The following is a 13629-nucleotide window of genomic DNA, read 5'->3' as shown; positions in this document are numbered from 1 at the left end:
TAGATCCAGCCTTCCCAAGCCTTTTCCCCATGTAAAGTTGCAAACTTTACGTGTAGAGAAGGAGATCTAGGCAAAATATGCTATAAACTAGGGCTTAAGGAAAAAAGGCTCCATGATCCACCCAAGGGCTGATACTTTACGGAATTCTAGACCAAAATAAGCATGGATCTGAGGTAGCAACCTCAGATATGAACCTCTAGCTCAAAGGTTACACTTAAGCCAAGAATGCCCAAAACACACACAAAGATCTAGATGCAAATGAGGGGAGATAGCAGCTTGTTATCTCCAAGATGAACACCACTGAAGTAGATCTCGGATCTACACCTCCTCCTTGAAGCAACCTACTTGCCCTTCAAGTTCCTTTCCCTAAAGTTCCTTCCTCCAAGCTTTAACTCTCAAAATGATGGAAGCTTTCATGAATTCAAGGGTGCACTGGCTCTCTAGCTTGATATGGGGGCTGAGGGAGGGACATAACACCCTTTAAATAGGATACAACTCCTGGGATTAGGGTTTTCCTCGTTCAGACCAGACTCGCCGAGTCACCTTGGCCGACTCACCGAGTCGGTCGCTTACTCCTCGACCCGGATCCCGCTCGGACTCGCCGAGTCTACCCTTAAATTTGGGGCTTTTCTTTCCTTTCTTGGCCTTCAAAACTTTGGGTGTTGCACTTAGGACAGGATCAGTCGTATGAGTTAGGTTATTGTAACAACACAAATTTTCAAATAAAATTTTCATTTAAAATAAAGTGATTTCATTCAACTAATTATATTTATTCCAAGTTTCATATCAAAATACATTTATAAAAATCCCCAAGATCTCCAATAACAGCAGTGTGTATGCATCACGCCGGCGCCTTCCCACGGTCCTCGCTAGTACCTGAAACACATACATAACAACTTGTAAGCATAAATGCTTAGTGAGTTCCCCAGTATACAACTTACACATATACGCCTTTCCAGGCCCTGACCTTCCGGTCCACAACACATCGCCTTCCGGCCCGTAACATAATCGCCTTCCGGCCCATAACATATTGCCTTCCGACCCGTAACATATTGCCTTCCGACCCATAACATATTGCCTTCCGGCCCATAACATATACAGCACATAATACATTTAATCTAACACATGTAGCGCATATATCATATATCATACCTGACCTTTCTGTCATATAACATATCGCCTTCCGGCCCATATAAACATACATAGCACGCATAGCAACTACCTTTCTATTTATAGCATACATAACACACATCATATCCAACCTTTCGGTCACACAGTCAAACCCGTCCAGGTACAGTATAGTGAGAAGACTCACCTCGTGGTAATGAAAACTATCAACTCTTGAAATCACTCGCACTCGATCCGCCGATCTGCAGACTCCCTATAATACCATATACCCTTATTAATACTCTTATCATTCAAGACAACTGACCCTAAGAAATTACATGCAGGTCAACTCTGGTCAACGGTCAACTTGACCGGACTCGTCGAGTGCAAAGGCGACTCGGCGAGTCAAGACGTCCTCCCCAACTTTCCCTGATGTTCCCTTTCTACTCGTCGAGTATCCCTCTTGACTCGACGAGATCCTCGTGGAAGAATCGCGGGGCCACCCCGACTCCACTCGCCGAGTCTGAAGAACAACTCGACGAGTCCCAGTCAATCTTCAAGCTACTCGCCGAGTCTATTCATTGGACTCGGCGAGTCCATGCCATGCAGTCGATCAAACTGCTTCCTGAAATACGTATGGTCCCGAAATACACAAGCATGGGACCTTCTGGACCTCTAAACATCCTATTACTGGGTTATAAACGTTTGGGTAACAAGATAATAATCCATCTAATCATCAAATGGGTTTCATAAACCCTAAATTCGTGCACACATCAATATAGCAGAAATGATCTGAAATATTACCTGAATAACACCCTCTCTGTGTCCCCAAACCTCAAAACTCGATCCCCTTGATATTCCTTTGGCCAAAACTCTTCTTCTTCTTGCCTAACAAATTCTTCAAGGTTCCAATAGCCTTCACTCCTGCTCTAGATGTCCACAGACGCTTAGGGTTCTTCTCAATCGGCCAAAAGACGGACAATGACGGCATATAGGGCGTTATATACGATCCAAAACCAAACGGCTAGGGTTTCTGCTGAACAGCGTAGACTCGTCGAGTCCATATCTGGACTCGTCGAGTCCAGTCGCGAACCCGCGACCAAGTCTGTGGTCCTACTCGGCGAGTCTGGCTCCAACTCGCCGAGTCCCTTCCTAAAATGCCCCAAAAATAATATTAAAGCAATACCTGAAATTCCGGGCTGTTACAGTTATGTGTTGTGATATGTTTATGTGTTATTATTTGTCGGCGAGCGAGGCCCTGTGATATGTTTATGTGTTATTACTTGTTGGCGGGCGAGGCCCTGTGACAGGCGAGGCCTAAGTGAAATAGTTCCGTATCCGAGCGGGGCTTGAAGCCAGGCGTGGCCTGGAGCGGCGGGGCCGTTATAGCGGGCGAGGCCCAGGATAACGGGCGTGGCCCAGTATGTGCAGTATGTGGTTATGCATGGTATGTGGTATGGTGGGGAACTCACTAAGCTTCGTGCTTACGGTTTTCCGTTTTTGTTTCAGGTACTTCCGGTAGCGGAGGGAAGAGCTCGGGGTGATCTCATGACACACACCATTGATTAGACAGCCTAGGAATGTTTTACTCTGATAACGAACATGTGTTTTGGAAATTAATACTCTGTTTATGTTTTGGATTGATGACTTTGCTTTAAGTAATGTTTTATTAAAAGAAATTTTTGGTCTTGAATTTTGGGTCGTTACACATATCTACCACTGTGTTGAAGATTTCAACCTCAAAATGAAAACATATTATTCTTTGTAGTCTTACGGTTTCTCGCACCAATATACAACTCTTCCATATCTAAAGTATCAATTTTGTGTGTTTGACAAAAAGAGGATACTTTTTGCAAAATGCTAGCAAACCCTCTGTTTCTAAAAGATTGCAATGCCTCCATTGTTCCTCTAACCATCAAAGTTGCTTCTAAAATGTTTGGATCTTTTCCTTGAAGTTGCTTTGACAATGTACCCGTGAGGTGAAAAATGACATACATCATATGTAAGTAAAACACAGACTCATATGATTTAAAATATGCTAAGATTCCAGATGCTTGTTGATGGATTGCCAATGACCCTCCCTCCTCTTTCACAAAATCTAAAACTACAAGAACATCCACAAACAACTTCATCAAACTTGTGAGTGTGTTGAAATGTGAACCCCATTTTGTTTCTCCTACTCTTATATTTGATTTGTAACTTGTAATCTTTGGCTTATCCGCCGGGTCCTTTGGAAGATCTTTCAAGTCAACATTATCATTAGGTTGGTTAGAGCATGGTGTTTGTGGAGTTGCATTAGAAACTGAAGGGATTGATTGATTGGTGATTGATGTTTGTGGAGTTGCATTAGAATTAGAAATGGAAGGGATTGATTGATTGCTATTTGGGAGCATTATTCACCACTTTCATTAGGATTAGGTCTTTATCTTTTGGTAAAAAACCACTTTATTTAACCTATAAAAACATAACAATTACACCTAATCAAACAATGGCCTCGATAAAACAAGTTGTTTTCACTTAATCAAACAATAAATTCAACAAAACATAACAATTTTACCTAATCAAACAATAAATTTAATAAAAAACATAGCAATATAACCTAAGCAAACAATATAACTTAATTAAAACAAATCAATTTCACCCAATCCAATCAATAACTTCGAAAAAACATATCATTTTCAAATACCTAAATGAATTGGTAAAACTTATTTGCTTCATTGTAGGGCGTTGAAGTCGATTTTGTTAACCAAGAAAGTAGAAATCGAAGGAAGTCGATTTTGTTACTTGCTTCACCCGACTGGCGATTGTTGATTGATCGATTGTTGAAACAATGAAGGATTATACGAACAGAAGGTCACGAGTCACGACTGTGAACTATCAACTCAGGAGCCAAGGAACGAAGTCGGAAGTCCGGAAGTCAACTAAATTCTATATCGTTTTTTTTCCTTGCACCAATAATACATTACTCAATTAATTAGGATTGGACTATTTTTTTACAAATAATTAGCCCAATTGCTAATTTATCTAATTGATGTTTTATTTTGGGCTTGGGACAATTGGGTGGTTTTTATTATTTTTTTTCGTTTGGTAATTCCCGATAAAGTGACATAATTTTTTTTACGTAGTTGCATGTTTTTTTTACGTAGTGACACAATAGTTTAAAAACAAAAAACGAATTTTTTTCTACTACGTGCTCGGAAGCTAGGTGTTGTCGGTGCCACACCGGTCACCTAGCTAGGACCACCCCTGTAAATAAGGCTAACAACCCTAGGGTTAAGGTTTTTTGTCCAACGCACCTACGCTCGACCTAACTTTTCCTACCTCAACGTAGATCATTAAATCCCCGCATCCAACTTCCTATCTACACTCAACGTAGGGCAAAATTTCGCAATTTATCTTTAAACAAATAATAATATCTGTAAGAGTCGGGTGTTACATCGGGTATACATTAGTTCTCTAAATTGATTCATTAATGTGAGATATATCATTTAATGTTGAATATGTACAACTCACCAACTAAGCAATAAATATGTTTGTAATCAATCGACTTGTTGTCATAAGATGTGATTTGAACAAAAGGTGTATTTTAATGATATTATATGTATAAAGACAATAATTGACTATATTTTTTGTACTTCTTAAACTTGAATGACGTTTTTAAACATTTTTAATATTTAATTACCCGTTAGCTTTTCCAAAAATTTAGTCTTTCCCTCAATAATCACTAGACCACTTGGATGGCATTTTTAAAATTTGTAATCTTGTTGAATTATATCCGAAAAATTCGTAAATTATTTAGACAGTTGCCAAAAACAATTATGGTGGAAATTAAGATTTCGAAATGGATTAGGTTTAATATTTTAATATTGAAAAGCCCCAAACCTATCATGAAACGAATGGAGCATTTTAAGTTGACTTCAATGGCTTCCGAATCCGATCATCAGATAACTCCATCAAAACCGTTCTTCGCCACAACTTTGTTGGTCGTCACATTCTCATAGCAGTTTCTTCTTTTTACCCAAACCCTTGTCCCCATTTTCGCCTCGTTCAGTTTTTGTTTATATCCAAGTTAGGGTTTTTGGGATCTGGAATCATTAAGTTGTCGCGATCTCATCCTAATAAAACCCTAATCTTGGACCAAAGGATTTACGTCTTATTCTTTTCTTTTCCCCAAATTGCGGATTTCCCCTGTTTCAGTAATCATGTTTCTTATTTTCCATACATTCGATCGATTTGCTTATCTCGCGTATTTCGTCCGTATATGAATATCTATACAAACGTATACATATTCCTATAACTGTATATTGCTGTGTACAACAATAATTCCTATAACTTAATATTGCTGTATACAACAATAATTTTAGAGGCATGAAGCATTCAAAAAAGAAGAAGAGGCCTAGACCTCCGGTTCCGAAGACGAAGCAATCGGCTGAATGTGGAAAACCTGCCCCTGGTCAGATTGATGACCAATCTAGGGTTTTGAACGATTTGACAGAAGGAATTGCTTCCTTCTCCATAGAAGAAACCATTGAGAATTTGACTGAAACAACTTCGAATTCAAGTGCTAATAGGGACGATGATTCTGCAGAAAGTTTTGGAAATTCGACTGAGACTTCTAGTTCAAGTGGAAGCTATGCTTTATCGAATTGTGATGGTTATAATCATAGGATTGGAGGCAAGGTTAGTAAGGGACATAGGGGGAATAAAGTGATAGCTGCAACTGGAATGGTGTCGACTGTATTGGGAAAGGATTATGTGAAGAGAAGAGGGGTTTCTAAATGGAAGGGATTTGCTGATGAAGGTGCCAGCCATGAAGATGCTGAACAGTTTTTGTGCTCGATGCTTAGTGATGATTGTGAATTGGGCATGGATTTGGTCAAGGACGTACTTTGTGAGCATTTTTTTTAAAATTTTGTTTGATATAATTTATGCAACTTATTCTTTGATTTATTATTGTTTAATATATATACTCATTTCTCTAATGAAGAATCCATTTGTTATTTGGCAGGTCAGACTGCCTATGATGTTGAAAAGGTAATTTTGTCATTTTCAAGCACATTTTTGCTTTTTTGCATTAGTTTTTGTGGTCATCTTCCATCTTGTAGTATATATTTGAAAGCAAAATTAACAATGCAAAACTTTAGTCGGACATAATTACCAATGTTTTTTTTTTTTTTCTTTCATAAATATGTGTTCTCTTTATGGTGGTGTTTGTATAATATTATATTGTCTTCAGGCATTGGACATACTGCTTGAATTAACTGCTTCTTCATCTGAGCTTCCCAATAGTGGTCAACATCACACCTCAAACACACAAAGTAAAGATAATAGGGCTCCTCTAGAAGCAAGTTACAATGTAAGTAACATGTTCTTCATGTAGACATTGGTAATCATTAGTTGGTGTTCCTTTTTAACTAATGCAGACAACACTTAATGGGTTTAGATATGGATCATGTGAAAATGATACATGATGACCATGAGTTTTGACAGAAATTGTTGATGGTAAATTCTTTATAATCTAATATATTCTTGTGGCTATGATATCTTTATGACAGTTAACCAATAGGACTTCAGACTTAGCTTCATCATCTAAGAGTGATCTTCACAGTAATATATCATATACTGGCTGTAATGGCAGGTAAGAGGTCCTAATTATCTATATATATATATATATATATATATATATATATATATATATATATTACTTTCTTTTGTATTGATATCTGATGATTTTCTTGTTAAAAAAATCAACCCAAATATACACATAACTAATGTCATGAAAAGTAATCCAACAACTAAAACCAACCATATGTGTATTCCTTTTAGGAATTATTTCGATGTTCTTGCTAATAATTGTGGAAGTGGGCCCCCACCTGGCCCAAAAACATCCTCTGAACTGACCCAAGACGTGTTGGAATCTCTTTTCTATACACGAAAAAGTTCAAAACATGAGCCAGGAAGCATGAACTGGAGGAATGTAGTAAAAAAAATGGAGTCTTTTGGGCAGATGCTTGATTATCCTTCAGAAGATACTAATGATACAACCAAAAAGCAACAGCATGTTTTTGGTAACCAAAATTTTATTACATCTGTTGAAAATTCAAATCAGTTGGTTTAACTCGTAACTAACTTGTCTTTGTGTGTGTGGTATATAATATAGCTAAAGGGGACGATTATCATAACTATAGGAATACTGCAAGTCAGCATTGGGATTCAATGAAGTCCTACTATCACAAGGCATTATTTTTTTTTTTTGGGCATCACTTTTTATGGTTTTGATTATTCTGGTTTTATTTAAGTTTAGCATTCTATTGTGTAGGCTGCAACTGCATATGCAAGTGGAAAACGGGAATACGCAGCATATCTCTCAGATCAGGTATTAAATGGAATCCATGTAAATAAATTGAATTTTAAAACACTGCTACAAAAGCTTTCGATAACAAAATTATAAAAATTTGATGCAGGGAAGGATGTGTAATGAAAAGGCTCGACAAGCAGATGAAAGGGCAGGCCATGATATATTCGATTCAAGGTTTGTGACTCTGAAAGAAAACCGACCTATTTCTGTTTGGTGGCATTTATGTAAATATATTGAGTAGTTGGCTGGCTATAAAAATAATATTGAAATTGAATGCAGGAACAAGACGTTTGAGAATGTGATAACAATTGATCTGCACGGACAACATGTGAAACAAGGGATGAAGCTTTTAAAACTCCACCTATTATTTGGCGCATATGTTCGTTGTAAGCAAAAGCAAAAGAGCATCGTGTATTATTATTTCTTCACTTTCTAATTGTTTCTAATCATGTTTTTGTTTTTGTGATGTACAGCTGTGAGGGTTTTTAGGGTTATCACAGGATGTGGGAGTCATGGATTAGGGAGGTCAAAGCTTAAACAGTCGGTATGAATTATGAAGTAATATACTTGAATGATATGTTATTTATTATTTGAGATGTGAGAGATGGTTTTTGTAGGTTGTTACTTTGTTAGAAACAGAGAACATTGATTGGAAAGAAGAAAACAGAGGGACTTTGCTAATCAAACTTAATGGGCAGAGAGAGTTCAGCTTCTTGGACTCGGGGAGTGATTCAGAGTAATATTTTAACTTGAATGTTGTATGGTATGTTGAAAGAAAACAAAGACATTATTAATTATGACCTTAGACTTGAGATTGTAATTTGTAAAGTAACCTAAGGTTGTTAGTTGGTTTTAGACTCGGGCTCTCAGGATTAGTTGTAAATTGAGCTAGTCCTTTTTATTTTATCTTTTTGTGTATTCATGCGTTAACTTGAATGTCAGGAAATCTTTTTTGTTACATCTTCTGTCATCATGTTTTATGCACATTCTTTCTTCAAGGAGTGTTTTCTGTTCATTTTGCACACACAACAGAGGTGATACTTATGTTTAAAACTTAATACATGTCTTTTATTTGCTATATACATATTTCTCCCCCCAAATCAATTCAGTTGATTCTTTAGGGTTATTGCAAAGATAATAAAAAAGTATCTTTTCATCAAACCATAGAAGCTAGAATATGGAATATAACTCTACATATAGATGTAAATGTGGGAAGGAATCTAAAAAACTGTTTTTATAGATGACGTTTGGTTAATAAAAATATCTTGCAAAATGTCATGCGTTGTAAGTCTTAAGATTTATTTTCAAGTAATATAGTAATTGCATATCTATAGCCAACAGGTGGAACATGATGGACAATACATGTGAATTCCTAAGAGTTGGGCTTTTGCATACATCATTGCCTTTTCCATGATTAGATGATGCATTTTGTCAATGGATCTCTGAAATTTAGGCTCCCTTCATTTTGTGGCTCATAATTTATTTGGTGGTAGAAGAGGAATTATGGGATCCATTTACTTCCACTATCACAAGGTTGTATGGATTTTGGTTATTGTTCTCTCTTTTAAGAATATTGCAGCATGTACCTAGAACAGCTTCATATGTTCCGCCTGTAATTGCTATTAAATCACCTTTCTGTTACAATAAGTTCAAGTAACTATGTTTAAATACAATTATAGAAAATTTCTAAGATGCACAAAGAACAAGTTACTTGCAATGACACCAATTATTAAATTAAAAAAATAAAAAAAATAAAAAAAATAAAAAGATAAATGATCATGCAGCATTTTCAAGCACGCACATGGTCTGTATTCAAAATCAAATACAAAGTCAAATAATATCAAAGGTACACAAAGAACCATAATATCTTTATTATGTGTATAAGTTGTGATGTTAATCACTCTTTGGAACGCTCAGTTAATTTTTTTTCTACAAGTCAACGTTGTCACTGTGAACTTTCTAAAATTTCTGCACCAGCATTGTCTTACTTTATGGAGAATAGGACAGTTCCTTCTGCCAAAAACTGTTCAAACCCTAGATTGGTCATCAATCTTACAAGTTTAGATTTTGAATTTGAAAACTGGAGACCTCAGTCTCTTCTTTTCTTTGGATGCTTCATACTTGTCAAGTTATTGTTACAATCATCAGCAATTTTGTATATGTTTCTATAGAGGAGCTTTGGTGCTCTTTAAGGTTTAAATACCATCACCATATTGAACCCCTTATTGCAGATAGAGCTACTATGTTCTATTCACGATTCTCTATCTTGGTGGTGTTGGGTTTTTTTTTTACCATAATAACTCTGTTTTAATGATAACAATATACTATGTAAATTTATAAGCTCTCACTCATCTCGTTTTTACCACAAACAAAAGTTCATTCCATTCCGTGGTATTTAAGCAAGAAGTTCACTTCAAAAGTTTTGGTTAAAATACATAGCATGAACATCTCTTAAAACAAGAAAACTAAGTATCATAAAGGAAAAACATCAAACCTAAAACATAAAGCTTATTGTTATTAATTATTATTATTATTATTATAGAGGTAGTTCACCACTATCAGCAATTGTTACTTTTGCTTTTGGCGATCCACTTTGTGTCCCCTCAGCTTCCATCTTGTAAACAATATCCATACCAGACAACACCTTTCCAAATACAACATGTTTACCATCCAACCTGAAAATAATAAATTACAATTACCATTATATCCTCTAATTAACCATATAAATCCAAAGATATTAATTATGCTCATTCGTAATTACCAGCTGGTTGTCACAGTTGTGATGAAGAATTGTGAACCATTTGTGTTTTTTCCAGCATTTGCCATTGACAAAAGTCCTGCAAAGTATCGTTTATTTATCTGTTTTTGTAATTTGACGATTCTACTATTCTTTCTCATGAATTAGATTTTACCTGGTCCAGTATGCTTGATCTTGAAGTTTTCATCCTTGAACTTTTCACCATAGATTGATTCTCCTCCTGTGCCATCTCCATTAGTAAAATCACCACCTTGAATCATGAAACTGGGAATAATCCTGTGGAATGCACTTCCCTTATAGTAAAGAGGCTTCCCACTTTTTCCAACGCCTTTCTCCCCTGAGATGATTCATGATTCCCAACATAAATAAAAATATCAAAAAGATAGAGTTTTTTTTTTTTTTTTGGGAAGTTAGAAGAACATAGCATCAGCATACCAGTGCACAATGCTCTGAAGTTTTCTGCTGTTTTGGGAACTGTTTTACCAAAGAGACCGAAAACAATTCTTCCTGAAAAACCAAAATATAATCTGTTAAATATATCGCATATGCATGATTGATATATGAAATATGATGATGCTTTAAGATGTAAATAACCCATGAGTTGAAATTACAAGGAAAACGTATGGTATACCAGCTGGTTTTCCAGCAATCTCAACATCAAAATATACTTTGTTAGTCACTTCTGTTAAATCTTTGTTTGATTTCTTAGCCTGCATACAATATGAAATCCAAATTTCAGAAAGAATCAAATATGGTCTAAATAAGATGAACCAAAAAAAAGAACAATTGGAGTCTAAAATCTCATATTTCTTGCTTACACAAACAGGCATATAAGAATTCAGATTCCAAAACAATATGATATCCATGAAACATGATCAATACTTATCACATTAATTGTTTGACAACGATATACCCAAAGACCAAATTGGAAACAGTACAAGCATAACTACAACTTCAAGACCTTTAATTTTTTACATTCAAACCTAGTAATAATCTTCTCAACACATATCTTATAATGTTTCAGCTCCAAAAATTGTCTATGATGATTCCTTTTTGTAGTTGATGTAATTATCAATTCAACACACTAAAGCAACAATCCTTAACCCAGTTGCCACTTCAAAGACAAGACAAAAACAATACTTTAATTTTCGGGTGAATAAAGTAAAAGCAATCATGCTAAACAATTATCCTCCAGATCAAACACTCAATTTAAACACAGCGGATGAAACAATGATGCAAAAAAAAAAAAAAAAAAACGAAACCAATCGATTCGCATCAAACAGATCCATTACAATATAGCGGCGACAACAAATTTCAGATAGATCAAATCAACAAACCCTGAGAGATCATAGATCGCTTTAATGATCAACTAAACCCTAACAACAAATGTCGCAACAGGAAGAGATATTGAATAAAATTGAAGAGCTAAAACATTACCTCAGTGAGAGCTAGGGCTCCTATGAGAAGCAGAGAGCATAGAACTGCAGCCGATAGTAACTTCATTTTGGCGACTGTGTGTTTGCAGTGCGTTAGACGGAGTTCGCCGACTGAGCCGTCGTGATGTTTATATAAATAGAAAAGTGAGGTATTTTAAGCAAATAAGATGATGACACGTTGTTCATTGACGTGGTTTCTAGGTATTTGATTGGTTCAACTACACTATGTTCAAAGAGCGTCCTAATGACATGTTAACTTTTAATCTTTACTGTAAAACGGTGTCGTATACGTATAACGGGTTGAGAAATTGTCCGATGAGCTACGAAATGGGCTAATACATATACGAAATCAAAAGAAGACGACCACCACGATATACTAATGCAGTAAGTTTTAATGTCTTTTATACGTTTTTACGTTTGCATTTGTTATTTAATAAGTATAAATATATTTGTAAAAATCATATTTTCTCATATTGATCTAAGCTCTAAAGTTTTCGTAGATAGCATCTGCGGAAATATCAAATTTATATAAAAAAAATGTGGTTTTTCCAGAAAAAATACAAATTTGTACATATCAGTGTGAAAATATCATATCTATCTTAGAAATCACATATGTCAGATCATTACAAAGGTGTCAAAAATATAGATCTGTCATTTTATAATATATAATTATTTTTTTGGAACCACGATTATTGTTTTACAGAAATGTACGTTTTTATCACAATTTGCAACGTTCATTGTTGCACCGTGTCGGCCAACTGAAAAAAACTGGGTTTAAAACATTAATTTGTTAGAGCAATTTTATCGGGCAAAATGTAATAATCCAAAATATGATCCAAAAATTTTGTTTAATAATTACTAAAAATTTCATGTCAATATCATAAAATAAAACTCGTACATCAATATCTCAAAATCATAGCAAAGTATCACGAGAAAACTGTATCGAATTATATCAAATCACATCTATAAAAAGCTAAATCAACTCCCAGGACAAACTGAAGTTGTGGTGTGTGCGATGCCATCAACCCGAGCTCTTCCCTTTACTTGCGGAAGTAGTTGAAACCAAAACTAAAATTGTAAACACAAAGCTTAGTGAGCTCCCCAAAACTATCACATACCATACAATAACATATAAACACATACTGGGTCTTGCCCACTGCATCAAACCGAAGTCCGGAAACTGCATCGGACCGAAGTCCGGAACTAACCAGGGTCTTGCCCTCTGCATAGGACCGAAGTCCGGAAACTACATCGGACCGAAGTCCGAAACTGACTGGGACCTTGTCCCCTGCATCGGACCGAAGTCCGGAACTAACTGTATCGGACCAAAATCCGGAAACTGACTGAGAATAACATAGCATAGCATAAACATATCAACTGGCATGAACACATAAACTGCATACTGCATCGAGCCGTAGCCCGGAACACATAATACATAAACCCTATCTGAGCCACGAAGGCATCAAACATCCTAACTACTGCATCGGACCGAAGTCCGGAAACTACTGCTAGTTAAACGGGTCGGCATTGTGACCTTAGACCCGTTCCTACTGGAAGGAAACTCACCTTGTGACGCTGATTGCTGAAATCCTGAATGAGAAATCCTTGGCGGCTGCTCCAGCTGCTTCCCAACTATAATGGGAAATAAATACTAAATCAGAATATGGATTCTTCTATGGGTAAAATAACCATTTTACCCCTACTATGGTGTGGGACACAACATGGCCCAAAACCTCAATTCCTTCTAAGTCCATCTATGGCCCCAATATAGGCCCACTAATGGCCCAATTTGCTATATTGGGCCTAGAATCCTTTAGTTGCTTCTTTGATGGCTTACAAGTCTCATAAAGGCTCCAACTCCCACAAATAACATTCTACTTCCATAAAACCAACTAGATCTCATGCATGGTTCCATATAAGCCTCAAAGATCGAAACTTTACTACTATAGGGACACTTGAGCTTCAAGGAT

The 13629-nt window shown here is 36.2% G+C and overlaps 2 protein-coding genes across 2 annotated transcripts; one reads left to right on the top strand and one right to left on the bottom strand.

Moving 5' to 3' along the window:
- Positions 1-4997: 4997 nt before the first annotated feature.
- LOC145015430 (SMR domain-containing protein At5g58720-like) lies at positions 4998-8423 on the top strand. Its single transcript, XM_078973905.1, has 11 exons — positions 4998-5998; positions 6116-6141; positions 6344-6463; positions 6663-6745; positions 6934-7175; positions 7268-7344; positions 7427-7483; positions 7572-7639; positions 7745-7851; positions 7939-8009; positions 8083-8423. The coding sequence occupies exons 1-11, from the start codon at positions 5476-5478 to the stop codon at positions 8203-8205; spliced, it is 1497 nt and encodes a 498-aa protein (XP_078830031.1). The 5' UTR covers positions 4998-5475; the 3' UTR covers positions 8206-8423.
- A 1431-nt stretch (positions 8424-9854) lies between these two features.
- Positions 9855-11816, bottom strand: ROC7 (rotamase CYP 7). The gene is made up of 6 exons (XM_078972961.1): positions 11661-11816; positions 10855-10933; positions 10659-10730; positions 10378-10560; positions 10227-10302; positions 9855-10140 (listed from the first exon to the last, which is right to left on the bottom strand). The coding sequence occupies exons 1-6, from the start codon at positions 11724-11726 to the stop codon at positions 10002-10004; spliced, it is 615 nt and encodes a 204-aa protein (XP_078829087.1). The 5' UTR covers positions 11727-11816; the 3' UTR covers positions 9855-10001.
- Between the last annotated feature and the right edge of the window lie 1813 nt (positions 11817-13629).

The sequence above is a fragment of the Lactuca saligna genome, chromosome 9, assembly GCF_052625555.1.
Source record: "Lactuca saligna cultivar CGN05327 chromosome 9, ASM5262555v1, whole genome shotgun sequence".
Taxonomy (NCBI): domain Eukaryota; kingdom Viridiplantae; phylum Streptophyta; class Magnoliopsida; order Asterales; family Asteraceae; genus Lactuca; species Lactuca saligna.
Note: the sequence above shows the minus strand (reverse complement) of the source record. Positions and strands in the feature narration are given on the sequence as shown.

What these genes read in the sequence shown, in the direction of transcription:
- LOC145015430 (XM_078973905.1), top strand. Translation starts at nt 5,476, where the DNA reads ATGAAGCATTCAAAAAAGAAGAAGAGGCCTAGACCTCCGGTTCCGAAG. An exon ending in CATGATATATTCGATTCAAG is followed by an intron (nt 7,640 to 7,744) that starts GTTTGTGACTCT and finishes AATTGAATGCAG; the next exon opens with GAACAAGACGTTTGAGAATG. An exon ending in GGTCAAAGCTTAAACAGTCG is followed by an intron (nt 8,010 to 8,082) that starts GTATGAATTATG and finishes TGGTTTTTGTAG; the next exon opens with GTTGTTACTTTGTTAGAAAC.
- ROC7 (XM_078972961.1), bottom strand. Translation starts at nt 11,726, where the DNA reads ATGAAGTTACTATCGGCTGCAGTTCTATGCTCTCTGCTTCTCATAGGA. An exon ending in GATTGCTGGAAAACCAGCTG is followed by an intron (nt 10,731 to 10,854) that starts GTATACCATACG and finishes TTGGTTTTTCAG; the next exon opens with GAAGAATTGTTTTCGGTCTC. An exon ending in GATCAAGCATACTGGACCAG is followed by an intron (nt 10,303 to 10,377) that starts GTAAAATCTAAT and finishes GATACTTTGCAG; the next exon opens with GACTTTTGTCAATGGCAAAT.